This window comes from Somniosus microcephalus, chromosome 24 (assembly GCF_052327205.1).
Source record: "Somniosus microcephalus isolate GS21.2 chromosome 24, FLI_Smic_1.0, whole genome shotgun sequence".
In the NCBI taxonomy this organism is placed as follows: Eukaryota; Metazoa; Chordata; class Chondrichthyes; order Squaliformes; family Somniosidae; genus Somniosus; species Somniosus microcephalus.
This window is the reverse complement of record NC_141010.1, coordinates 12955811-12982317: the sequence shown is the minus strand read 5'-3', so window position 1 is coordinate 12982317 and position 26507 is coordinate 12955811. Positions and strand designations below refer to the sequence as shown.

The following is a 26507-nucleotide window of genomic DNA, read 5'->3' as shown; positions in this document are numbered from 1 at the left end:
CCTAATGACCGTATCTAAGGAACTGTAAAACCTAACCCACTCATTATCCCCATTTTGCCCTCACAAGTGCGGGCTTCCAAAGGCTCCAAAACCCGCCAGCCCAGCGAGGCGAGTACTGGGTGTGCAGGGGTCGGGGGGGGCTGCAAAAGTGTGGTGTGAAGGTAAGTGATGGGTGCAAGTGTGGAGAGGTGAGTATCTGAGATAAGTGCAAAGTGCTTTTAAAAGTGTACTTACCTTTGTTTCTTCCTGCAGGCGTCAGTCGGTGTGTCTGCGGAGAGTCTCGGACCTCCGTGTTGCAGAGGACAGATGGCCGTTGCATTCTCAGATGCAACAACCATCTAATTTCTGTAAAAGAAAGAAGGTTAATGAGGTCTTGTATGCAAGACCTCATCAAACTGCAGAGATTGTCACTGTTTGACAGCTTCACAGAGCTGTCAGACGATGACAATTCATCTGCCAAAAAGCTCTGCAACCGGCTTTCCATTAATTGGCCTGCTGAGCCCGCTGGGTGGGCTTAACAAGGTCAATCAAGGGAAAATAGTGTGGGTTGGCCACAAATCGATGGAGGCGGGACTTCGACCCGCCAAGCAGCAGTCCCACCTCCAACGAGCCCCCAGTCACAAAATCGCCCCCATTGTGTCTGTGCCAGCCAAAACAGAGCTATCCAGCCTAATCCCACTTTCCAGCTCTCGACCCGTAGCCTTGTAGGTTACAGCACTTCAAGTGCATATTTAATTATATATTGGGAACACCACCACCTGCAAGTTCCCCTGGATCAAAATCCTGGAACTCCCTCCCTAACAGCACTGTGGGAGTACCTTCACCACACAGACTGCAGCAGTTCAAGAAGGTGGCTCACCACCACCTTCTCAAGGGCAACTAGGGATGGGCAATAAATGCTGGCCTTGCCAGCGACAGCCACACCCCACAAACGAATAAAAAAAAATATTTAGGTACTTTTTAAATGCAATGAGGGTTTCTGCTATTGAAAGACTTGCATTGATATAGCCCCTTTCACAACCTCAGAACACCCCAAAGCGCTTTACAAGTAATGAAATACATTTTTTTAAGTGTAGTCATCACTGTTGTAATGTAAGAAAAATGCAGCCAATTTGCGCACAGCAAGGTCCCACAATCAGCAATGAAATAATGACCAGACCATCTGTTTTATTCATTTAGCCCCATTGCCCTGTCCTTTTCCCATACCCTTTTCTTTTATTCTTTTACAATCACTTATCCACTTGCTTTTCAAAAGCTATGATGTATTCTGCTTCCACCATAAAAGGATCCTGGTTAGCAACAACATTTAAGATGAAGGATTGATCTTAATAATAGACATTTAGCGCTGAACTTGATGACAGGAAACATGTTAAAATGGTTTTTCTATGAAAATTGATGAAGTTGTTTAGACAAGTTGGTCTACACTAGAAGGTCCAAATTTGGTGAAAAATGAGTGAAGAGGTATGTTTTAATCTAGATAAGCTGGAAAGGAAGAGTTTGGGCCTTAATTTTACTTCTGGTTTCCAGAGGCTTTAATTACAGTGTCTTTGAAAGCGATGAGTTTGAAAGCGTAGGCGTTGGTATGTTGAAGCGTTAGATGGCGTTCAAACTCAGAGTGGAGAGCATGCTCGAGCATTTGTGGCAGTTTAAGAATTAAATTATAGCTGTACAAATGCGTGCAAGGCACTAGTTGAAGTTAGAAAAGGAAGGTGAACCAGGAAGGAAGAAGACTTTGAAGGAATACCCTGGAGGCTAGAACTAGCACATTACAGAGGAAGAAGTAATTGTTTCCAAATAGCAGTTCACCTACCACCAAATCAAGTGTGTTTTTATATTAACATCGTCCAAGATAGACTTCAACAGGAAGAACATGGTTGATCCTTATTATTTCACTATATAAACTGATAAGGACTAATTTGGCCAGGCACTAGCATAATTCTCAAAGCTGGATGTTGCTGGTCTGCTATTTTTAAGTTCAACTTAAGTTGTGAGACAGTAATTTGTGAAATTGAATACATTAAATGTGTTATTGTAATCTGGAAGCCAAGTGATGATTAATTCCACAATTGTCTTATCCTTGACTCATTAGCAGTGAGAATATTAGTTGTAGACAAAACTGTGCCCCGTTGGGTCCTAATATATTTGGGGTGAACCAAGAAAAAGAAAATAAGGACTTACATTTACGCAGCACCTTTCATGACATCAGGATGTCCCAAAGCGCTTTACAGCCAATGAAGTATTTTTGAAGTGTAGTTACTGTTGGAATGTAGGAAACGTGGTAGCCAGTTTGCACACAGCAAGCTCCCACAAACAGCAATGTGATCATGATCAGATAATGTATTTTTAGGTATTGTATGAGGGATAAATATTGGCCAGGACACGAGGGCGCAGAACGCCCCTGCTGTTCTTTGACATATCCCACTGGCGATCTTTTACGTCCACCCGAGGGAGCAGATGGGGCCTCGGTTTAACGTTTCATCCGAAAGACGGCACCTCCGACCGCGCAGCACTCCCTCAGTACTACACTGGGAGTGTCAACCTGGATTTTGTGCTCAAGTCTTTGGAGTGGGACTTGAACCCACAACCCTCGGAGGTGAGAGCGTTACCATCACTGACACAGCAAGAGTTGAATGGATCCCTTTAATTAAGTATATATTTTTTGTAGGTACAGTTCAATAAACTGCTCATTTAGTTATCATGTTAAATCCTTGGAAACTATCCTAAATCTTAATCTATTTTTAGTACATCCCACAAGGCTTTGTACTTCCACATAGAAACATAGTAGGAGCAGGAGTAGGCCATTCGGCCCCTCGAGCCTGTTCCGCCATTTAATGAGATCATGGCTGATCATCCAAATTCAGTACCCTGTCCCTGCTTTCTCCCCATATCCCTTGATCCCTTTAGCCTTAAGAAATATATTTAACTCCTTCTTGAATATATTTAATGAATTGGCCTCAACAGCCTTCTGTGGTAGAGAATTCCACAGGTTCACCGCTCTCTGGGTGAAGAAATTCCTCCTCATCTCTGTCCTAAATGGCTTACATATCCTCTTTGAAGGGGCAGGGCAGTACAGTACAGTCCTCATTGGCGCCATTTCACAATCGACACATGGAATAGCCTTGGAGCCTGGCAAAGCAGGATCTGTCTACAGTCAAGTGATGCTGATAGCAGTGAAATAAAGATAAGAGTGGCCATTTGCTCTCTCTGTGTAGCTCATCGAAGACAGAGGAGTGAAGCATCGAGCAGATTCTAATTTGGAAAGTCAGCTGTAAGAAACTTGAACGCAGAGAATAAAAGGACTGTTAGTGCAACTCAAGGCATTCTCCTGAGGTGAAGTCATGGTTTTATTTTCGGGACAGCTAAAGATGGCAATTCTGCTGTAGAAAATCAGGGCTTTTTTTCCCTCAGTGGTCAGACAGAAAGAAAAGCATTCTCATTGATGCGATCATGCTTCAGTGAAAGTTTTACAAATGTTGCCCATTGACGGGGAGGAAATAAAGAAAGAAAGAAAGACTTGCATTTATATAGCGCCTTTCACGACCACCGGACGTCTCAAAGCGCTTTACAGCCAATGAAGTACTTTTTGGAGTGTGTAGTCACTGTTGTAATGCAGGGAAACGCGGCAGCAAAGTTGCGCACAGCAAGCTCCCACAAACAGCAATGTGATAATGACCAGATCATCTGTTGTTGTTGTTGTGTGGATTGAGGGTTAAATATTGGCCCGGACACCGGGGAGAACTCCCCTGCTCTTCTTCGAAATAGTGCCACGGGATCTTTTAAGTCCACCCGAGAGGGCAGACGGGGCCTCGGTTTAACGTCTCATCCGAAAGAACTTGCTCACCCAATGTCCTAATGCAATGCAACATTTACAACACATTTTTAGAACAGAACTAGCACATAGCATTGCATCATTTGCCTGGTAACCCTTTATTGTAAGACACAAACACTGGGATTGGCACGTTTGTTTTATACTTGATGACAGGATATTGCTTTCAGAAACAGAGGTGAAAGGTCAAGGCCCACAATGCAGAATACTATCGAGGTTCAAAGAGTAAGGCAGAAGAAGAAATAACTCCAGAAGTAGTAGTAGGTGATGGGTTTTAAAGGCTGTAAGTTGTAGGAGGAGGGTGAGGAATTCCACAGTTTGAAGGACCTGAGAAAGAATGAGTTCAATTGGTGACATTGCGACGAACTTGGTTTCAACATAGGATGTAGGGATGGGGAGAATGGGCAAGTTGGATGGTGTATTTGGAGCTTAGGAGGAAGATAGAGGAGCAATGATGTTTTATGTTTTGATGAAATAGGGCGGGACAGGAAAGGTTGTGACTAAGAGCACCCCCGCCCACCACCGCCACCCAGATGCTGAACTTGAGAAAGGAATAACAACCTTTAACTTTAATGTTGAAAAATAAGAACATAAGAAATAGGAGCAGGAGTAGGCCAATCGGCCCCTCGAGCCTGCTCCGCCATTCAATAAGATCATGGCTGATCTGATCCTAACCGCCAATCCACTATCACAGAACCATCTCCTGAATCTAACAGAATTAGACACACGAAATAGGAGCAGGATCAGGCTACACGGCCCCTGGGCCCGCTCCGCTACCCACAGGGCCATGACCGATCCGAACCTAGACTCGTGTCCAAATTCCTGCCTGCTCCCCGTAACCCTTAATTCCCTTTACTTCTAGGAAACTGTCTATTTCTGTTTTAAATTTATGTAATGATGTAGCTTCTACAGCTTTTTGTGGCAGCATATTCCATGGACCTACCACCCTCTGAGTGAAGTAGTTCCTCCTCATCTCAGTTTTGAAAGAGCAGCCCCTTATTCTAAGACTATGCCCCCTAGTTCTAGTTTCACCCATCATCGGGAACATCTTCCCCGCATCCACCCGATCCAACCCCTTCACAATCTTATATGTTTCAATAAGATCGCCTCTCATTCTTCTGAACTCCAATGAGTAGAGTCCCAATCTACTCAACCTCTCCTCATATGTCCATCCCCTCATCCCCGGGATTAACCGAGTGAACCTTCTTTGTACTGACTCGAGAGCAAGTATGTCCTTTCTTAAGTATGGACACCAAAACTGTACGCAGTATTCCAGGTGCGGTCTCACCAATACCTTGTACAACTGAAGCAATACCTGATGCGCTATCAATTACTGAGAAAGACGGGAAGTTAAGAGAGTAACAAACAGGCTTTTATTAGCTAAAGAACGAAGGCATACCTCTAGTGGTCGACCGGTCCTGAATGCCTGGGGAACTGCAGAGCAGCCGTCTTTATACCAGGGCATATGGGTGGAGCCAGGGGCGGAGCCAGCTGAGGCATGCACAGACAGGTACAACAATGGGCAAGAGTGAACAACAGTGAAGTGAACAACAGTGAACAACAGTGGAGTGAACAACAGTGGTTTACCACATTCACCCCTTGCTTAAAAAATGAGTCCGACGGGGTGAAGTGTATTAAAAGTTTGTATAATTAAGTCTTTCTGGGGGTCTTGTATGCCGTCGTGATCGTCGTGGCGACGGCTGAGGTGGTGCAGCTTCCGACGCCGAGTCCCGCGTGGGCCGGCGCACTGGCGTGTCGTCCTCATGGGTGTTGAGTTGGTTGGTGATCAATGACGGGTCACGGGGCCACGGCGTGCCGTCTACAGGGGTTAGGTATGGGTCCGTTGCCGCTGGTGCATTGTGGGTAGCGGTGAAGGGCAATGGTAGTGGGTAGTGGGTGATGTTGGTTTCAGGGGCCCCCGAGGGTGCGAGGTCTCGTATGGAGACTGTGTCCTCCCGCCCGTCCGGGTACGCAACGTAGGCATACTGAGGGTTGGCGTGGAGGAGGTTGACCCTCTCAACCAGGGGGGCCGTTTTATGGGTCCTCACGTGCTTCCGAAGTAGGACGGGCCCTGGAGACATCAGCCATGGTGGTAGCGAGGTCCCCGATGTGGACTTCCTAGGGAAGACGAACATTTTTTCATGAGGGGTGGCGTTAGTGGTAGTACAGAGCAGTGACCGAATGGAGTGGAGCGCATCGGGGAGGACATCCTGCCAGCGGGAGGTTGGAAGGCCCTTAGATTTTAAGGCTAGCAGGGCGGCCTTCCAAACTGTCACGTTCTCTCTTTCTACCTGTCCGTTCCCCTGGGGGTTGTAGCTGGTGGTCCTGCTCGTGGCAATACCTCTCACGAGCAGGTACTGGCGGAGTTCGTCGCTCATAAACGATGAGCCCCGGTCGCTATGGATATAGCTGGGGAAACCGAACAAGGCGAAGAGGTCGTTCAGGCATTTAATGACCATAGCACTGGTCATGTCTGGGCAGGGGATGGCAAACGGAAAACGGGAGTACTCGTCGATGATAGTGAGGAAGTACGCGTTGCGGTCAGAGGAGGGGAGGGGCCCTTTAAAATCGACGCTCAGGCGCTCAAAGGGGCAAGTGGCTTTTATCAGGTGTGCTCTGTCTGGCCTATAAAAGTGCGGTTTGCACTCGGCACAGACTTGGCAGTTCCTGGTCATGGTCCTGACCTCCTCGATGGAGTAAGGCAGGTTGTGGGCCTTGATGAAATGGAAGAACCTGGTGACCCCCGGGTGGCAGAGGTCATTGTGGAGGGCCCACAGTCTATCAACCTGTGCGTTGGCACATGTACCTCGCGATAGAGCATCCGGGGGCTCATTGAGTTTCCCGGGCCGGTACAAGATATCGTAATTGTAGGTGGAAAGTTCAATTCTCCACCTCAAAATCTTGTCGTTTTTGATTTTGCCCCTCTGCTTGTTATTAAACACAAAAGCAACTGAACGCTGGTCAGTGAGTAGGGTGAATCGTTTTCCGGCCAGGTAATGCCTCCAATGTCGCACAGCTTCCACAATGGCCTGGGCCTCCTTTTCGACAGAGGAGTGTCTGATTTCGGAGCCTTGGAGGGTTCGTGAAAAGAAGGCCACGGGCCTTCCCGCCTGGTTAAGGGTAGCGGCCAGGGCAAAGTCGGACGCATCGCTCTCCACCTGGAAGGGGATGGACTCGTCCACCGCGTGCATGGTGGCTTTAGCAATGTCCTCTTTGATACGGTGGAAGGCTAAGCAGGCCTCTGCCTCCAGGGGAAAAGAGGTGGACTTGATAAGTGGACGGGCTTTGTCCGCATAATTAGGGACCCACTGGGCGTAGTAGGAGAAAAACCCCAGGCATCTCTTCAGGGCCTTGAGGCAGTGGGGCAGGGGAAGGTCCATAAGGGGACGCATCCGGTCGGGGTCGGGGCCGATGACTCCGTGTTCCACAACACAGCCAAGGATAGCGAGGCGGGTTGTGCGGAATATGCACTTCTCCTTGTTATACGTAAGGTTTAGGAGTTGGGCAGTGCGGAGGAATTTGTCGAGGTTGGCGTCATGGTCCTGCAGGTCATGGCCGCAGATGGTCACATTGTCCAGGTAGGGAAAAGTGGCCGGCAACGCATTCTGGTCGACCATCCGGTCCATCTCCCTTTGGAAAACGAAGACCCCGTTGGTGACGCCGAAGGGAACCCGAAGGAAGTGGTAGAGGCGGCCGTTTGCCTCGAAGGCAGTATACTGGCGGTCCTCATAGCGGATAGGGAGTTGGTGATATGCTGACTTAAGGTCAATGGTGGAGAATATGCGGTATTGTGCGATCTGATTGACCATATCAGATATGCGGGGGAGGGGGTATGCGTCCAGTTGGGTATATCAATTAATTGTTTGGCTGTAGTCAATGACCAGGCGCTGCTTCTCGCCGGTCTTGACGACCACAACCTGGGCTCGCCAGGGGCTGGTGCTAGCTTCAATAATCCCCTCCTTCAGGAGCCGCTCCACCTCAGATTTAATAAAAACTCTGTCACCAGCGCTGTATCGCCTGCTTTTGGTGGCGATGGGCTTACAGTCATGGGCGAGGTTAGCGAACAACGGTGGGGGGGGGTGACTTTAAGCGTGGAGAGGCTGCAAAAGGTGCGCGGCGGGCAATTTGAAAACTGCTGGTTGCAGACTGTGAGTGGGGGAAGGGGTCCACCGTACGCCATCGTGACACTCTTAAGGTGGCACTGAAAATCCAACCCCAGTAGAACGGCAGCACAGAGATGGGGCAGGACAAGCAGTTTAAAGTTTCTGTACTCTGTGCCCCTCACCGAAAGGGTCACCATGCAGTAGCTGCCGACGTCCGCTGAATGGGACTTGGAGGCCATAGAGACCCGGTGGCGCGCTGGCAGGACCGGGAGAGAGTAACGCCACACCGTGTCGGGGTGGATAAAGCTCTCCGTGCTCCCGCAGTCGAAAAGGCAGGTCGTGGCGCGGCCGTTTACCTTAATGTCCATCATGGACCTGGCTAGTTGGTGAGGTCTAGATTGGTCCAGTGTAACGGAGGCCAGCGTAGGGTCAGGCGTGTCGCTGCAGTCATCAGGTGAGGCGGTGGGTGAGTCGGGGGCCCGTTGCGAAAATGGCGGCCGGAACGGATCACCCACGGTCGAAGGCGTCCAAGATGGCGTCCAAGATGGCGGCGCCCATGATCCACACGCGGCTGGAGGCGTACAAGATGGCGTCCAAGATGGCGGCATCCAAGATGGCGGCCCGCTCGGCCCACACGCGGCACTGCTGGAGTTTGGGGTAGGTTTAGCCTTGCAGACGCTGGCGTAGTGCCCTTTCTTCCCACAACCAGAGCAAGTAGCGTTTTTCGCCGGGCAGCGCGCTCTGGGGTGTTTGGCTTGGCCACAGAAGTAACACTTCGGGCCCCGGGACATCGCTGCAGGAGTTGGGCCATTGGCGGGATGTGACGGGGGTGGCGCGGCGCAGGGTGGCGGTCCTACCGTGTCCCAGGATGGCGGCGCCCGCGCCATCCACGATGCGGCCGCGCGGTCAGGGGAGTAGGCGTCCATATTCCGGTGGGCCACGTCTAGCGAGAGTGCGAGGGCCGTGGCCTTCTTCAGGTCGAGTTCGCCCTGCTCCAACAGTCTCTGCCGGGTGTAGTTGGACCTGAGGCCCGCGACGAAGGCGTCCCGGACAAGTTCCTCCGTGTACACCGTGGCCGACACCTCTTTACATTTGCAGGCCCGGCCGAGCACCTTCAGCGCCCGTAGGTATACCTCCATCGATTCCCCGGGTTGCTGTTTGCGGGACCCCAGGAGGTGTCTGGCGTAAACCTCATTTACCGGGCGTGCGTACTGTTCTTTAAGGAGGTCGAGAGCACCCTTGTAGGTAGTCGCATCTTGGATGAGCGAATAAGCTTGGTGGTTCACCTTGGAGGTCAGAATTTTTAGTTTGTCGCCATCGTTTTGAATAGTTTTGACGGAGGCTTCTATGTAAAATTCGAAGCATCGCAGCCAGTGTGCGAACTTGGTAGATGAATCCGTCTCTTGAGGGTCTAGTTCCAGGCGTGCTGGTTTGAGGATTTGCTCCATCGAAAAAAAGTTTAGCTAATAAAATTGATGCGCTATCAATTACTGAGAAAGACTGGAAGTTAAGAGAGTAACAAACAGGCTTTTATTAGCTAAAGAACGAAGGCATGCCTCTAGTGGCCGACCGATCCTGAATGCCTGGGGAACTGCAAAGCAGCCGCCTTTATACCAGGGCATATGGGTGGAGCCAGGGGCGGAGCCAGCTGAGGCATGCACAGACAGGTACAACAATGGGCAAGAGTGAACAACAGTGAAGTGAACAACAGTGGAGTGAACAACAGTGAACAACAGTGGTTTACCACAATACCTCCCTATTTTTATATTCTATCCCCCTAGCAATGAAAGCCAACATTCCATTGGCCTTCTTAATCACTTGCTGCACCTGCATACTAACCTTTTGAGTTTCGTGCACCAGGACCCCCAGATCCCTTTGTACTTCAGTACTTTCCAGTTTCTTGCCATTAAGATAATAACTTGCTCTACGATTTTTCCTGCCAAAGTGCATAACCTCACACTTTCCAGTATTGTATTCCATCTGCCAAATCTCTGCCCACTTACTTAGCCTGTCGATGTCCCCTTGCAGGTTTTTTATGTCCTCACTCACTACTTTCCCTCCCATCTTAGTATCATCCGCAAACTTTGATATGTTACACTCGGTCCCCTCCTCCAAATCGTTAATATAGATTGTAAAGAGTTGGGGACCCAGCACTGACCCCTGCGGAACACCACTAGTTACTGATTGCCAGTCTGAGAATGAACCATTTATCCCAACTCTCTGCCTTCTGTTAGATAGCCAATCGTCTATCCATGCCAGAATATTACCCCCAATCCCATGATTTTTTATCTTAAGCAATAATCTTTTGTGTGGCACCTTGTCAAATGCCTTTTGGAAGTCTAAATACACTACGTCCACTGGTTCCCCTTTATCCACCCTATACGTTACTTCCTCAAAGAACTCCAGCAAATTTGTCAAACATGACTTCCCCTTCATAAAACCATGCTGACTTTGTCCTATTAAATTATGATTATCCAAATGTCCTGTTACTGTCTCCTTAATAATGGACTCCAAAATTTTACCTACCACAGATGTTAGGCTAACCGGTCTATAGTTTCCAGCCTTCTGTCTACTGCCCTCATGGATGAGAGTGCAACGTTTCCCCATAAATGCTCCCAATGTGCACCCGGGCCACTGAAGTGAATGATCCAGGTCTTTTTCTTTCATCCTGTCCAGGAGTATGAGGGAGGTGCTGGATGAACCTCCCAAGATACTGGAGCATTCAAGTCTGGGACAGATTTGGGCTTTGTAGAGAGCTCACATGATATACTAACAAAAGTGAAATATTTAGCCACTGTATCACAAATAACAGTTGTCTCCTTGCTAATCTTTTAAACTTATAACAGGTTAACAGTGATGAAACTCCAAACGTAGCATTAAATGCTTTTTAAACTGCTTGTATTTATATCTACATTTCCATGAAATATTTACTGAACGCTCCTAAGAGGTTTTCAGTTGTCACCGGAGTGAGACATTCACTGCACACTTCGCCATTGTAGTTGTTACAAATCTAGGGGGACAAAGTTCAGTATCGCCCCGTTTGGGGCGCCATTATCGGCCGTGCGCAAAGTTTAGTGCCTGGCGCTAATTATCGCCTCAGACGGCAAACTTGGCTTTTATCGCCCCTGGAGATGATTGGAGCGCTAAATCAGGCGCTTCACACCTGTCTTAAGGCGCAAAGGCTGAGGAGCGAGGCGCTACCTCAGAGCGCTGGCGAAGCAAGGAAGGGCAAATCAAAATGAACCTGCAAAGTGCTGCTCAGTACTCAAAACTCCTTCACACAGTGTTGAATCTCTCCAGAAGTCTCAGTCTCTCTCTCTCTCAGAATGCGTGGTGCAAAAATGTCACCAACAAAAAAAGGCAGGAAGCGGTCGCCTTTAAATAGCGCTCCCCCAGTCCCTTTCTGACTGCAAAACGCTCCCCTCAACCTGTCATTGCTAGCGGCAGGCGGTAAGGCAGGGGTGCCACTCAATGTCCGGTCTGGGGTGCTACCGGGGCGTTGCGCACTCGACTGATGTCACGATCTGCCGGCACAGGAGATCATGGCGGTAGTGTTTAGCGCCGCCACAAAATGTCTAGTTAATTTTGCGAGCGGAGCAAACATCGCCGCGCCCGGGCGCCAGTTGCTTTACGCCCCATTAGCGCCCTCTTAAGGCACTAACGGGAGGCGCAAACAACTGAATTTTCCCCCCTAGAGTTCTGTTCACATAAGAACAGTGAGGTAGATTCTCAGTTTACCCTAGGGCTGCCAACCCTCCAGGATTGCCCTGGAGTCTCCAGGAATTAAAAATTAATCTCCTGGGCAAAGCTGTGAGCAGCCCAGGAGAAAACTCATATAGGAGCTATTTAAAAAAAAAAAGTGTTTTTTTCATTTTCTTTGAACGCTTCCAGTTATTAGTTATAAAAGTATTGAAGATGGTTGTTTTAAGAGCAAAAGAATTAGGAGCAGGAGTAGGCCATACGGCCCCTTGAGCCTGCTCCGCCATTCAGTAAGATCTTCGACCTCAACTCCACTTTCCCGCCCGATCCCCAAATCCCTTGATTCCCTTAGAGTTCAAAAATCTATCGATCTCAGCCTTGAATATACTCAAAGACTCAGCATCCACAGCCCTTTGGGGTATAGAATTCCAAAGATTCACAACCCTTCAGATTATCTGCTCATTATCACATTGCTGTTTGTGGGAGCTTGCTGTGCGCAAATTGGCTGCCGCGTCTCTCACATTACAACAGTGACTACACTTCAAAAAGTACTTCATTGGCTGTAAAGTGCTTTGCGATGTCCGGTGGTTGTGAAAGGCGCTATATAAATGCAAGTCTTTCTTTTTTCTTTCTTTCTGAGTGAAGAAATTCTTCCTCATCTCAGTCCTAAATGGCCGACCCCTTATCCCGAGACTGTGCCCCACTAGTTCCAGACTCTCCAGCCAGGGGGAAACAACCTCTCAGCATCTACCCTGTCAATCCCCCCCTCAGAATCCTATGAGATTGATTTTTGACTGACAGTCAAGAATAATCCAGTTGATATGGGAAGGCAGTGCGATGTGAGGATGGACATGTTGGGTGACCAATGGCGGGAGTGTGGGGGGCGGTGGGCCAGTTGAAGGCAGGAGGTCACATGATGCAACCTCCAGGAACACATGCCATCAAAGTTGGCGACCATAATTAACATAAACATAGAAACATAGAAGATAGGAGCAGGAGTAGGCCATTCTGCTCCTCGAGCCTGCTCCGCCATTCAATGAGATCGTGGCTGATCATCCAAACTCACTACCCTGTCCCTGCCTTCTCCCCATATCCCTTGATCCCTTTAGCCTCAAGAAATATATCCAACTCCTTCTTGAATATATTTAATGAATTGGCCTCAACTGCCCTGTGTGGCAGAGAATTCCACAGGTTACCACTCTCTGGGTGAAGAAATTCCTCCTCATCTCAGTCCTAAATGCCTTACCCCTTATCCTTAGACTGTGACCCCTGGTTCTGGACTCCCCCGCCATCGGGAACATCCTTCCTGCATCTAGTCTGTCTAGTCCTGTTAGAATTTTATAAGTTTCAATGAGATCCCCTCTCATTCTTCTAAACTCCAGCGAGTATAAGCCCAATCGACCCAATCTCTCCTCATACGTCATTCCTGCCATCCCAGGTATCAGTCTGGTGAATCTTCGCTGCACTCCTTCCATGGCAAGAACATCCTTACCCCCAGGTGTAGAACTGACCTTGCAGCTCAGCTGCCTGTTACAGAAATTGCCCAACCTTCACTCCCATTGGCATCAATGGGCAAGTTGAAGATCAAACCCAATATCCTCCTCCTGGAAACGGGCATTGAATTTACGTTTTTTTAAATTGCAAAAAAACAGTTAGGCTTAAAATATAACAGTGCCAGGAGACTCCCACAGATGAGTTGTTAGTTGTGGATCAGAAAACTGCCAATGCGCTAATTATAATGCAACCATGTTTATATACTTGCTTGTTCCGTGGAGTGTTTTTTGAGTCAAAAGAGGTTTTACTAGTAGGTGATAAATGGATTTCTAAGTAGTAGCTATTAGGTGGGCTGGGTTTTTGAATAGGTGCTTTTAGAAATATTTCCTGTTATCATTATTAATAACTGTCAGTGTATTGAAAGGGGCGGTTCACTGTGATGTACAGGAAACTCTCGTTTAAACGGCACCTAAATATCCGGAATTCTCTATTAACCGGCAAAATTCTCACTCCGAAAACAACACCTCAATAACCGGCAATGTTGCCGAGTCCAAGTCTCCTGCGGTGGCCGAGTTAGTCAGTAGGGGTAGTTCTCCAAACTGCCACTACTCAGCTTCTTGGCGCTGTCGGAAGTCCGAACACCTCAATAACAGGAGTCTGACTCTCCCGCGCTGCCGGTAGTCTCTTCTGATCCACCATTTTACAGGGACACATTGGCCCAGTAATTCGGGTCCCAACGCGTTAGTACGGAAAGGGTACTCACGTGTGGGCCCGATGGAAGTGCCGGTTTTCAGGATGCACAGCGCATGCGCTGAAATCCGACATTTCCTGTCCTCTGAACCAAGGGGTTAAGAGGCGGAACGCGTGCGACGTTTCAGGCAGCGCGTGCGCGCTGAAATTCCATTTTTTGTGAAGAGTTGCCCGTGCGTAAAGGCCTCCGGTTTTTACGCTTGAAAAAACCAGACGTAAGTACTTAGTTTTACAGGTAAGTGGTCTATTAATACAATTTAGAAATTTTTTCAACAGGTTTATTATTTTTAAAGAATTTACAGTAAGGTAAGTGTATTTTTAGACCCGATTTGTTAAAAAATTATTTTTTTCAAAAATTTGATTAATTGTTTAAAATAGTTTTTTACAGTTATTCATAGTTCATTTATTTATTGGGATTTTTAAAAACTTGTATTTGTAGTTTAAGTGCTGTTTTGGGCACCCTGAGTTTTCATGAGTTTGACAGTTCTTTCTATCAAACTCATGAATGAACTTTTGCAACCTCCCATTGGTTGCCCAGTGCCCACGTGATCCCAGCCAGCTCATCAAAATAACAACGCTTTAATTCTGTTTAAAACTACTTTACATTCTTCAAAATAATGTAAAAGTATTTAAAACTTTATAAAAGTTAGCTAAAGATGAATAAAAATACAAAAAATTTATTTAAAATGCTGCTCTGCATGTGAAATTGCTATTCACCTTGTGTTAAAAATTGGGGGCGTGGCCTATAGTAAGGAGACCTCAAGGGGCGTGTCTAACTTAGACTCTGCGCTCGAGGCTCCGCGCTGGCTGCACTCCTGGGCGGCGTGACGTCAGACGCTGCCCGGGAGTAAGCAACTGAAAAAAGGAATTCCAAGCGTCCCGGGAGCAGAACGGCCAGCGCGCCGGGTAAGTGCACATCGGGGGCTTGCGCGCGCGGCAAGCCCCCGAACCTAATTTCTGGGCCTGTGTGTCTCCCACGCTGCTGGTAGTCATTGCATTGGATTACCCTCAACTGGCAGTACTGTACTTAATCAAGCATCTTCCACCATCCATTTAACACAACATTCTGTAGGTGAGCACCCAATTACTGCACATTTCTTGATTTTTTAAATATTTCTTTGTTAAAAATAGCCTCGGTAGATAACCCTCTCTGGCATCCAGAATTTTTGATCAACCGGCAACACGCCGGTCCCATCGGTGCCGGATACCAAAGAGTTTCCTGTATCAGCTTTAAAGGGTACAAGAGGATAAATTTTACGAGGTTCTGCTGACAACATGGAGCCCTGCTGGTGGTAGGCACAGGGCATAAAATTGGGCATGTGACCTCGTGTGCCCAGTTCACTGTGCCCTGCATTTTGCAAGGCACAATTTTTAGGTTTGGATTATCTGGCCATTATCACATTGCTGTTTGTGGGAGCTTGCTGTGCGCAAATTGGCTGCCATGTTTCCTACATTACAACAGTGACTCCACTTCAAAAAGTACTTAATTGGTCGTAAAGCGTTTTGGGACCTCCTGAGGTCGTGAAAGGCGCTATAGAAATGCAAGTCTGTCTTTCTTTTATGTGTGCTGTCCAGTTTAGAAAGTGTGTGCACAAAAAGGGGCAATTCTTGTGCACAATGCTGTAAATGATATGTCCCATGGGGTAGCAGTTCCCAATTTAGGTTTCTGCTATACTTGATGGGCTTCACAAGAAATGTACGCCATGCTCCTGATGCAAGCAAAGATCTTCCTCATTTGCAGTCAGGTACGAGGGTCCTGGGTGACTGCGTTTGCTCGATCACTGACCTTCCATGCAGTTTGCGCATGTGTTTTTATTGGAGAGTGCCCTTCAGCTCCAGCTGGGGACCCCCTTCTTTGGTGCACCTCCTGCAGAAGTATGAACACCTCAGCATTAAAGGGCACCTTTCTCCCCCCTGTGCTATCGTGAACAAATAGTCTACTTTTCTGCCATCACCATCACCACAACTCCTTCTACAGTGAACTATAACCCTTTGGGAACTGCTGCCTTGCTGGATTTCACATCCCCTAGTGTGCTACAGGCCACGCTCTCTGTGCAAGCAGTAGCCTATGTGTCGGGAGCCTATCCAAGTTAGGAGAAGGACTGCCATTGCAAATTTGGCACAGTGCACCATCTGAATGCTGGAGTAAAAGAAAGACTTGCATTTATATAGCGCCTTTCACGACCACCGGACGTCCCTGCGCTTTACAACCATTTTTTGAAGTGTAGTCACTGTTGTAATATAGGAAACACGGCAGCCAATTTGCACACAGCAAGCTCCCACAAACAGCAATGTGATAATGACCAGATAATCTGTCTCAGTGATGTTGATTGAGGGATAAATATTGGCCCCAGGACAAACTCCCCTGCTCTTCTTCGAAATAGTGCCATGGGATCTTTTACATCCCCCTGAGAGAGCAGACGGGGCCTCGGTTTAACATTTCATCTGAAAGACAGCGCCTCCGACAGTGCAGTGCTCCCTCGGTATTGCACTAGAGTGTCAGCCTCGATTTTTGCGCTCCAGTCTCTGGAGTGGGACTTGAACCCACAACTTTCAGACTCAGAGGCGAGGGTGCTGCCCACTGAGCCAGTGAGCGTGCACCAATGTCTAGCTCAACCCTGATTTTGGCAGTTTTGCAAAATTGAGGTTAAGATGACTATTCCTGGCCAACAAGCAATCCATGTGTTTGAAGTCCTAAGGATGTTTGACAGCCTGATATATTTAATTTCCTTTTTTGCTAGTTGAACTTCAAAGGGGACGGTAAGTATATCTGCAACAGATTTGCTCCAGCTTCAGTTTCCAGAAAAGGAAAAGCTGGTGACTCAGTGAGGGAACAGGCAAAGACCCTCTCAAAGTTACTGTTTAGGGCCATTATCTTAGGCCCAGGACTACTGAGAGAATTAGCAAAGCATTGTGTCTGTTTATTATTTTCTGTCATCTGCTGTATTAGTTATTGCTGTTCTGTAGATTGCAGCCTAACCAATTATTCTATCTCTCTTTCCAAAGTCCAGCAAGTCACAAGAGGGCTTGTGACTTATCCTGTAAACTAAGTACAGTACGTGGGTTTCTGTTAGACCTCGGGAGGTGTGGAAATTGGGTATTGCCTATTTTGGGGCACTAATATCGGCTGGGCGCTAATTATCACCTCTGACTGCAAAATTCGACTCTATCGCCCCCCTGGAGGTGATTTGAGTGCTAAATCAGGCGCTACACACCTCTTTTGAGGCGCTAACGTCAGGGAGCGAGGCGCTACCTCAGAACGCTACCGAAGCTCAGGTGATGTCAGTTACCATGGAAGCCAGACAGACTGGCGCCGTCCAGTTCTTAAAGGGGAGGGGCCATCTTGCTGGCCAGCCACACCCTGCTCATTGCAACCTTGAATCTCGGCCTGGAGAGACCTCTAAAGCAATTGTGTTGGAAGCACTAATGGATAGGCCCAGGGAAAGGGCTTGGCGCTTAAGAACCTCAAAAGTAGTGCTGAGGACCAAAACTCCTTAGGACAGCGTTAAATCTTTCCAGATGTCTCTCTCCTTCTCAACCTGTGTGTACAAAAAATTTTGCTGACAAGAAAAGGCATGAAGCGCCCGCCTTTAAATGGCACACCCCCAGCCCCTTCCCGACTTGAAAATGTTCCCCTCTACCTGTTGTTCCTAGCGGCAGGCGGTAAGGCAGGGGGCGCGACTCAATATCCGGTCCGGGGCGCTACCGGGGCGTTGCACGCTCGACTGACGTCACGATCTGCAGGCGCAGGAGATCGTGGCGGTAGTGTTTAGCGCCATCGCAAAATGACTGGTCAATTTCGCGAGCGGCGCTAAAACCGCCGCGCTCGGACACTAAGTTCCTAGCGCCCCGTTAGTGCCCCCGGAGGCAGGAACGGGAGGCGCTAACCAACCAAATTTTTCCCCCCTGGGCTTTTTTAGATTACCAGGTGTTGTGTATGTACCTTTAAGAGAGAACTGCTTTATACTGTAGTACCGGCAGTGACCACACCTGTATATAAAGCCGTAGCAGGCTTCTGTACTTTCAGTTCCAGCATACCCTCTGTTCAGTAAACACCTGTTATTACCGTTCTCCTGCAGTCCGTGTGTTATTGATACGCGGACACTACACCAGGTATTGTGTGTGTGTTGATAGGGAGTGAGAGATTGCTTATGGGAGTGGTCATTGGTGCTGAGCGAAAGAAATATCTTGAGTAAAACTGAGAAATGTAACAGTTGTTGGCTATTGATGGAATCCAAGTGGAAGCCCTTGGCTTCGTAGTGGGTTTATTAGATACATGCTGGGGGTGAATGGGAGCATTAATATTTATCGTGTCCACACTGGTGTAGGTTATAACTGGACCTCAGACCTTCTGTAAGGGTGTCTTTAGATACCAGAGAATAACCCAGTTTTTTTTTCCAGATTTCTGTTGATCTGACCTTCAGCAGGAGTATTCTAGCAAGATGTTTATACGTGATATCCCAGTTAATGGAACTTTGTTTACAATGAGTTCCTACCTGAGGGTGGCTAATGAGCACAACATAGTCCATAAGACAAAGCTGGTTCACTAGATCAACACAGAGCTCCTTGTCTCAGTACTATGTCATTCCGTAATCTGAAGTTAGTGGCCACAAAATTGAGACCTTTAGCGTCGGCTGTTGAGGCTGGTTTTGAGGATAGATCCGCCGCCGTTTTGGGCCGGTAAAGCTAGCCTCGCTCCAGTGACGCGAAGTTTGCCCCCCCCCCCGCTTGAAAGGATATTTACTTGTCCTAGCCCCTTTGGGGCTATCCCAGATCAGACGTATTTCTCAGATGCTCACTTTCAACAAAGGTTGAGGTAGCCGAATCCTAAAGACGCTTAACTGGGTCTAAAGGTCCGGGCTATCTCTCCCTAAAGGAAAGGAGCAACCCGAGAATGTTACCGTCCTCCAGATAGCACTTTTAACAATTTTAGCCAGACTGTAATGTCCTGGATATTATAAGGGTCTGGAGATCTCCCCTCAGAAATGTACCTCTTCACCAAAGAGTGTACAGAGATTGGGTTCGCGAGTTATTGATACAGAAGACTTATGTGAGACAATTCTAAAAAAATATATAGGGATTTATTAAAAGAACCAACATGCAATTTACAGTTGGTGAATCAGCCAATCACAACGTTAACAGTTCTAAAAAGAGAAAAAATACGATCTTATTTTTAACGGAGAATCTTACTTTTAAACCTTAACTTCGCTACAGTATTACAGTTCTTAAAATTTTCTATACAGGATATTCAACAATGATCAAATTACCTTCAATCCCCGAGGTACAAAGAGTGGAAGACCACACAGCCACCCCTGTAGTCGAGAATCGCTTTGCCCGATTAAAGCGAGTCTGATTATCTCATGCGAGACCTCAATATTTATACCCTTTTTCAGTTGTTTTTCATAAGGTTTCTGTTGATCCAAGTTAATTATCACTAATCACCTTTTAGTTGACCTCTGCAATTCTTACTGCCACATCAGCAATAGTTATTGGGGTTTACCATATACAGTATGTGCAAAGGGCAGATGTCCCTTACCTCATGTGTCATTCTTAAGAGGTTTAATCAAGATCATTTATCCAAGGTTGACCATTGTTCTGTTTTAATAAGGTTACACATTCGGGGTCACCCATTCTTCTGTCTTAATAAGGTTACTTATTCAGGGTCAACAACTTGCCCTGTTTCAAAAGCCAGAATTGTTTCATAGCTATTTCATAGTTAGGTTTCTATATTTCCAAACCCAGTTTGTCATGTTTTAAAGAATTTATAAGGTAGAATTCCTTATAAGGTACTCGTCAGGGTCAACCGCTGTCTTATCTCAACAAGGCCAGAATTCTTTCATAAGGTAGTGTATTTTTCTAAAAAGGCTATATAGTGAATGTTTCTAAAAAAGTTATATAGTAGAATTCCTTCACACGCTGAGCGCGCAGCCTGTCAGCAGCGCATTTCTCGCTAGGCTGTGCGCTGCTACTGTGTTAATTGACATGCTGCCTGTGCTTTCTGAACGGGCGTGGGCTTATCTCGCATCGCAGCCCCCGCGCCCGTTTTTTTGCGCTACCGAACATCAGCGGGTGCTGCGTGGCTTGCTTTGAGCAGCCTGGTGGTTATGTTCAGGCCACTTGCCCAATGAATCAGCTATTTATTTCCCTTTCCAGCCACTCCATATACACCTGAGTCTATCATCCTGACTTCTCCGTTTGTTACCATAACACAACACTTCTCTTTGCTGCTCTCTCAGCCCTGCATTGAGATCGGGCAAATTGAATAACGTCCTTTCGTCCTGCTATTCTAGATAATTTAGTGTTCCCACCATTGTCTTGCTACAATATTTTCCACGATAAGGATGTGCCAAGTTAGATAGTTATATTTAAAAAGTATTAAATTATTATTTATGAAGTTACCATGCTATATTGAAGAACGAAAGAACTCATATTTACATAGCACCTTAGCGTGTTCGCAGGATGTCTCAAAGCACTACACATCCAATGAATTACTTTTTAAGTGGCGTCATTATGTAAGCAAAAGCTGTTGTGATGTTACTTGGTGCAGCTTACATGCACTTACTCTGCGTAATTGTGGTTATGGTGGCATAGTTTGCCTTTGAGAGAACAGAGAATAGTGCGGACTGATGTCCTTGGCATTCAGTCAAAGGAAACCATTCCTTGTACCTCTTTCCACTGAGTTCCCTTTTCTCAGCTGCTTTTCAACAGAGAGACAGCAATTGGGGACTCCAGGTGTCTTCTCAAACCAGGAGAGAAAAATCAGATGGATGAATGAGTCATAGAGTCATAGAAGTTATACAGCACAGAAAGAGGCCCTTCGGCCCATCGTGTCCGTGCCAGCCATCAAGCCCTGTCTATTCTAATCCCATTTTCCAGCACTTGGTCCGTAGCCTTGTATGCTATGGCGTTTCAAATGCTCATCTAAATGCTTCTTGAATGTTGTGAGGGTTCCTGCCTCTACCACCCTTTCAGGCAGTGAGTTCCAGATTCCAACCACCCTCTGGGTGAAAAAGTTTTTCCTCAAATCCCCTCTAAACCTCCTGCCCCTTACCTTGAAACTATGCCCCCTGGTTATTGACCCCTCTACTAAGGGGAAAAGTTCCTTTCTATCTACCCTATTGATGCCCCTCATAATTTTGTACAGCTCAATCAGGTCCCCCCTCAGCCTTCTTTGCTCTGGTCCCCAGTGGGCCAGTCCTGTGTACCTCTTGGTATCTGGGCAAGAGCATCAGGGATCAGGCTGCTCATACCACTCTCTCAGACACAGGAGGTGTGAGGTCCAGGGTATGTGGTAATGGGGGACCAAGGAGCTGAGAAACTGGGAGCAAAAGCAGATGTGGCATACCTTCATAGATGGAAGCCTGAAAATGAGGAATACTTAACTACTAAAAATGATCCCATGACACTATTCAAAGAAGAGCAGAAATATTTCTCAGTATCTGGCCATCATTCATGTCTCAACCAATACCAGCAAATACAGATTAACTGGTCATTTGTCTAATTTGCTGTGCGCAAATGTTGCATTTCCCTACAGAACAACAATGACTGCATTTCAATAGTATAGTGATCAGCTGTGAATCACTTTTGGACATCCTGAAGATGTGAAAGGTGCTATATAAACGTAAATTAGTTCTTTACAAAAGCAAAATACTGCGGATGCTGGAAATCTGAAATAAAAACAGAGAATGCTGGAAATACTCAGCAGGTCGGGCAGCATCTGTGGAGAGAGAAACAGAGTTAACGTTTCAGGTCGATGACCCTTCGCCAGTTCTGACAAAGGGTCATCGACCTGAAACGTTAACTCTGTTTCTCTCTCCACAGATGCTGCCTGACCTGCTGAGTATTTCCAGCATTTTCTAAATTAGTTCTTTGTTTAGTTTGATGCCACCTATAATCGGCAACAATTAGTGAGGACATCTTCTAACTGTGTGCTCTAGGGTATTCATGTAATGTGGAGGTTTAGGTAACATTCTTGGATATCCCAGGTAGCGCGGGATCACACATACAAAGCACTCTATATAATGTTGTTATTTCAGATTTCCAGCATCCACAGTATTTTGCAATTATACTCTATATAATGTATTCTGACTTAATAATTGGAGCAGTTATAAATGGAACAGTGGATCTGAATCTCTATATTCTGCCTGTTTCCTTGCAGTGTTTACATCAGTGAGCCTTTATCTCCTTCCGGAACGCCCAGCTGCCCTAATGGTGTATGAAGATGTGGTGCAAATCCTATTGGGATCACCTGGTAAGTGAGAAAAAGTGTACATTGTACAGAGTTGAACTTTCTCCTGTCCCACCAGGGCAATTGTTTGGTAATCTCGTGGAATCCAACTGAATGCATCAATAATTTGCATGCAAATGCAATTTTTGAATGTGAATTTTTATTCAACAGATGGGAATGGGAAAATAAATTTCTCTACTCAAAACATATACATGTTCATTTGGATTTGGCCACATTTCATTGGAAACACGAGTGAGCGCCAATATCCAATGGGTCTGAATATTACCTGAAATAAAAACAGAAAAATGCTGGCAGCCCTTAACATGTCAGTTAGCATGGGTGGAGAGAGCAACAGAGTGAACGTTTCAGATCGATGACCTTCCATCAGAACTGGAAGATGTGGGAGATGAACAGCTTTTTGCAAGTGCAGAGCCAGGGGAAAGGGGGGCAGTGAAAGAACAAAAGGGAAGATCTGTGATAGGGTGGAGGCCAGGAGTGATTAAATGACAAAAGGGATGCTGGTTGAAGGCACGAGGGGGTGATAATGGCCGCAATTTTGCAAATGGATGCGGCTTGGGGGCGGGTCGCATGGTTTCCGGGTTCCAGTCCCGCCCCCAATGGGACAAGTAAGTAAACAAAAGATAGGTCCAGAGGAGGTGTAAATGGTTACAGCCGGATGGCAGAGGGAGAGGGAAGCATGGTAATATTATATGACTTTCAGTTCAAATCCTAACACAATCACAGTTCATCATACGGTTGTTTCCTATGATGCTCATCTGATAACCCAGACGTGATTTTACATCGATTGGCCTTGTTAAGGCACCCTGTGGGCTTGTCGGCCAATTAAGCAGAAGCTGGTCAGATGACATAATTTGATGACGCGTCATCTGCCGGTTTTCTTAAAGGGACCACACACAATTTTTCTATGACAGCTCATTTCTCAGTGTTTGACAGCATTGAGGTGCTGCAAACACTGACAATGACTGTTCACAGGTGAGCTCTTGCACCCAGGCTCTCCAGTGACTCCCTCCTTAGGCTAGAACAGATGGCAGCTGCAGGTGAGGTTACAGAAGCGACCTGTCACTGGTGAGAGAGGTTCTCCCAATGAGGTGGGACTAGACAGCCAATTCAAAACTTGTTACCTACAGAAAAGTGTAAATGCATTAAAAATGATTTTCCCCACATTGCCTTACCTCTGAAACTCACCAGTGCACCATTGGATCCTTCACACCACTTCTACACCTGTCATCAATGCAGCAACATTACAGCAGACTCGCAACACGCCACACTTACCTGGTGTGGTGTCCGGACGTCGGGGAACCTGAAGCTGAAGTGGCAAAATTGAAAAAGAGCCTGTTAACAAGTATCAAGTACCTGTTAACAACCAGGTAAGTGGCTATAATCCACTTACCGCCGCTAGGTGTTGGGTCCATGTGCAAATCGGGGACCCGACACTTGGGAAGATTGATTGGAGGCGGGTTGACAATGGGTTTCCTGCCCACTGTCAATCTTTGCCATTTTGACAGTGGTCCCACCTCCATTCCCGCACTCTGAGGATTGGCAAAATTCCGGCCAATGGGACAAGTAAGTAAAAAGATAGGTCCAGAGGAGGTGTAAATGGTTACAGCCGAATAGCAAAGGGAGAGGGAAGCATGGTAATATTATATGACTTTCAGTTTGAGTCCTAACACAATCACAGTTCATCATACGGTTGTTTCCTATGATGCTTATCTGATAACCCAGATGTGAGAGCCTGGGGAACGATGCTGCCACTCACAATTTCCTCGTAACTTCTGGACGCCTCTTGCTGACTGATCTGGTATTGGTGCAAGATTTTCAAAGAAGGAAAATACATCATTGTGACACATCTGTATTCAAGGTTTCCTGGGACAGTAACTACTAGATCCAATCACAATCCATGATCACAAAGATAAGAAGATGCAAGGGATACCATTCAACACGTCTAGCTTGTCCTTCTCTCGAGACACTGGGGCTGATTTTCATTGGTAGAAGTCATTTTCAAATCATTAAGAATGGAGACTCATCTTGCCAGAGTGGTACTGTGGTAATAGCAGTCAATATACAATTTTCCAATGTTAACCATTTGCAGAATTATTCACCGGTCCAAATATAGAATTGGGCTTGCACGGAATTACATAAGAACATAAGAAATAAGAGCAGGAGTAGGCTATACGGCCCCTCCAGCCTGCTCCGCCATTCAATAAGGTCATGACTGATCATCAACCTCAACTCCACTTTCCCGCCCGATCGCCATATCCCTCGATTCCCCTAGAGTCCAAAAATCTATCGATCTCAACCTTGAATATACTCGAAGACTCAGCATCCATAGCCCTCTGGGGCAGACAATTCCAAAGATTCACAACCCTCTGAGTGAAGAAATTCCTCCTCATCTCAGTCTTAAATGGCCGACCCCTTATCCTGAGACTGTGCCCCCTAGTTCTAGACACTCCAGCCAGGGGGAAACAACCTAGATTTAAATGGAGGCGGGCAGTTAAAGGGAAGTGTTAGAAAGGTTCAAAAGGCACTTCAACCCATTGCCAAGGCTGGACGCCGAGAGCACAAAGAAGTGACGGGCAAAAGTGAAGGGAAAGGAAATCCAGTGTGCAGGCACAAGTCCGCCAGCAAGTGACAGAGCAGCCCAGCACTGACCCCCTGTTTGATGGCTACTGAAGTGGAGATGCTGCTCCTTGAGGTGGTTGCGAGGAGGGTGGCACTCCATGGCAACATAGGTCAGCAGTGCAGCATGCCTGGAGGGGCAGGCTTGGGGGGCCACGGTTGACTGGTGCGGTTGATGGCCGTGCCAGCCTTCTGCTGCATGTTCGCCATGGCTTGGAGGCCTGATGGCCCATCGCGGCACCCGATGCTCGGCTCTGCTGACCCAGACACTGCAAAGACAGTTCCCCATGGCTGTTGGCTGGTAGGAGTGACAGTGCCTTGCAAATAAGGTTGTTGACATCAACGAGACCTGGGTGTCCTTGTGCACCAGTCGCTGAAGGTAAGCATGCAGGTGCAGCAGGCGGTTAAGAAGGCAAATGGTATGTTGGCCTTTGTAGCGAGAGGGTTCGAGTACAGGAGCAAGGATGTCTTGCTGCAGTTGTACAGGGCCTTGGTGAGACCACACCTTGAGTATTGTGTGCAGTTTTGGTCGCCTTATCTGAGGAATGATGTTCTTGCCATGGAGGGAGTGCAGCGAAGATTCACCAGACTGATACCTGGGATGGCGGGAATGACGTATGAGGAGAGATTGGGTTGATTGGGCTTATACTCGCTGGAGTTTAGAAGAATGAGAGGGGATCTCATTGAAACTTATAAAATTCTAACAGGACTAGACAGACTAGATGCAGGAAGGATGTTCCCGATGGCCGGGGAGTCCAGAACCAGGGGTCACAGTCTAAGGATAAGGGGTAAGCCATTTAGGACTGAGATGAGGAGGAATTTCTTCACCCAGAGAGTGGTGAACCTGTGGAATTCTCTACCACAGAAGGCAGTTGAGGCCAATTCATTAAATATATTCAAGAAGTAGTTAGATATATTTCGTAAGGCTAAAGGGATCAAGGGATATGGGGAGAAGGCAGGGACAGGGTACTGAATTTGGATGATCAGCCATGATCTCATTGAATGGCGGAGCAGGCTCGAAGGGCCGAATGGTCTACTCCTGCTCCTATCTTCTATGTTTCTATGTTTCTATAGTGGATGCAACCAACCAAGCTATGCTGGCTGTTGATCACACTGGCATGGAGTAGCACTGAAAGCATGACTTATAACGACTGGGGAGTTTCTGAAGAACCATTCAGCACACCAGTTAGCCAGGCACTCATATAGCTTACCTGTGCCATCAGGTCTGTTGTCACAACCTCCCTCGGGATTCGAAGCCTCCACCTACACTGCTCATCTGTCAAAGCGAGGTATGTGTGCCTATGTCTACACAAGGGGGTGGTTGGATACTAGCAGGTGGGCACAGAATACCTCTGCATCCTGGCCTGCCTGGTATCCTTCTCTTGGTCCTCCTCCTCTTCTTCCTCACAAAGGCTGAGATGGGGGGGGTTCCCATTGGTGGCAGTTAAGGTGCTGGAGGGGAAGAAAATAGTCAGCTGGACAATTGGCACAGGAGGTCTTGAGGTCCTAATTGCGAAAAAGAATTGTAAAAGACAAATAACAGTCCGGAAATGGCCGTAAGACACTTGCCTTTAGTTTACTGTGCCCTTTAGATGAACTTCCGAGTCCCTAACAATCCTGGATGCCTAGTTGAGTGAACATTATTTGCGCTGAATGTCCTGTAGGATGTCCCCGCCCACACCAACAGTTAAATGAGGCTGCTGCCTGTTACAGATGGGAGCTTTCTGTGCTGCCCCCCTCCGTCCCCAGTCCCTACGGAAATCAGCATCTG

General features: G+C 47.2%; 1 protein-coding gene across 4 annotated transcripts in view; it reads left to right on the top strand.

Moving 5' to 3' along the window:
• Nucleotides 1-26507, top strand: part of fam171a2a (family with sequence similarity 171 member A2a) — a 405278-nt gene that overhangs the window by 187640 nt on the left and 191131 nt on the right. For all 4 annotated transcript variants that reach the window (XR_015073442.1, XM_085966228.1, XM_085966229.1 and 1 more), the window contains exon 3: nucleotides 22031-22123. Coding sequence is in view for 3 of the 4 variants with exons in the window: in XM_085966228.1 (XP_085822354.1) it covers nucleotides 22031-22123 (93 nt within the window). In the remaining variant the exon portion in view is untranslated. The remainder of the gene's footprint in view (nucleotides 1-22030; nucleotides 22124-26507) is intronic.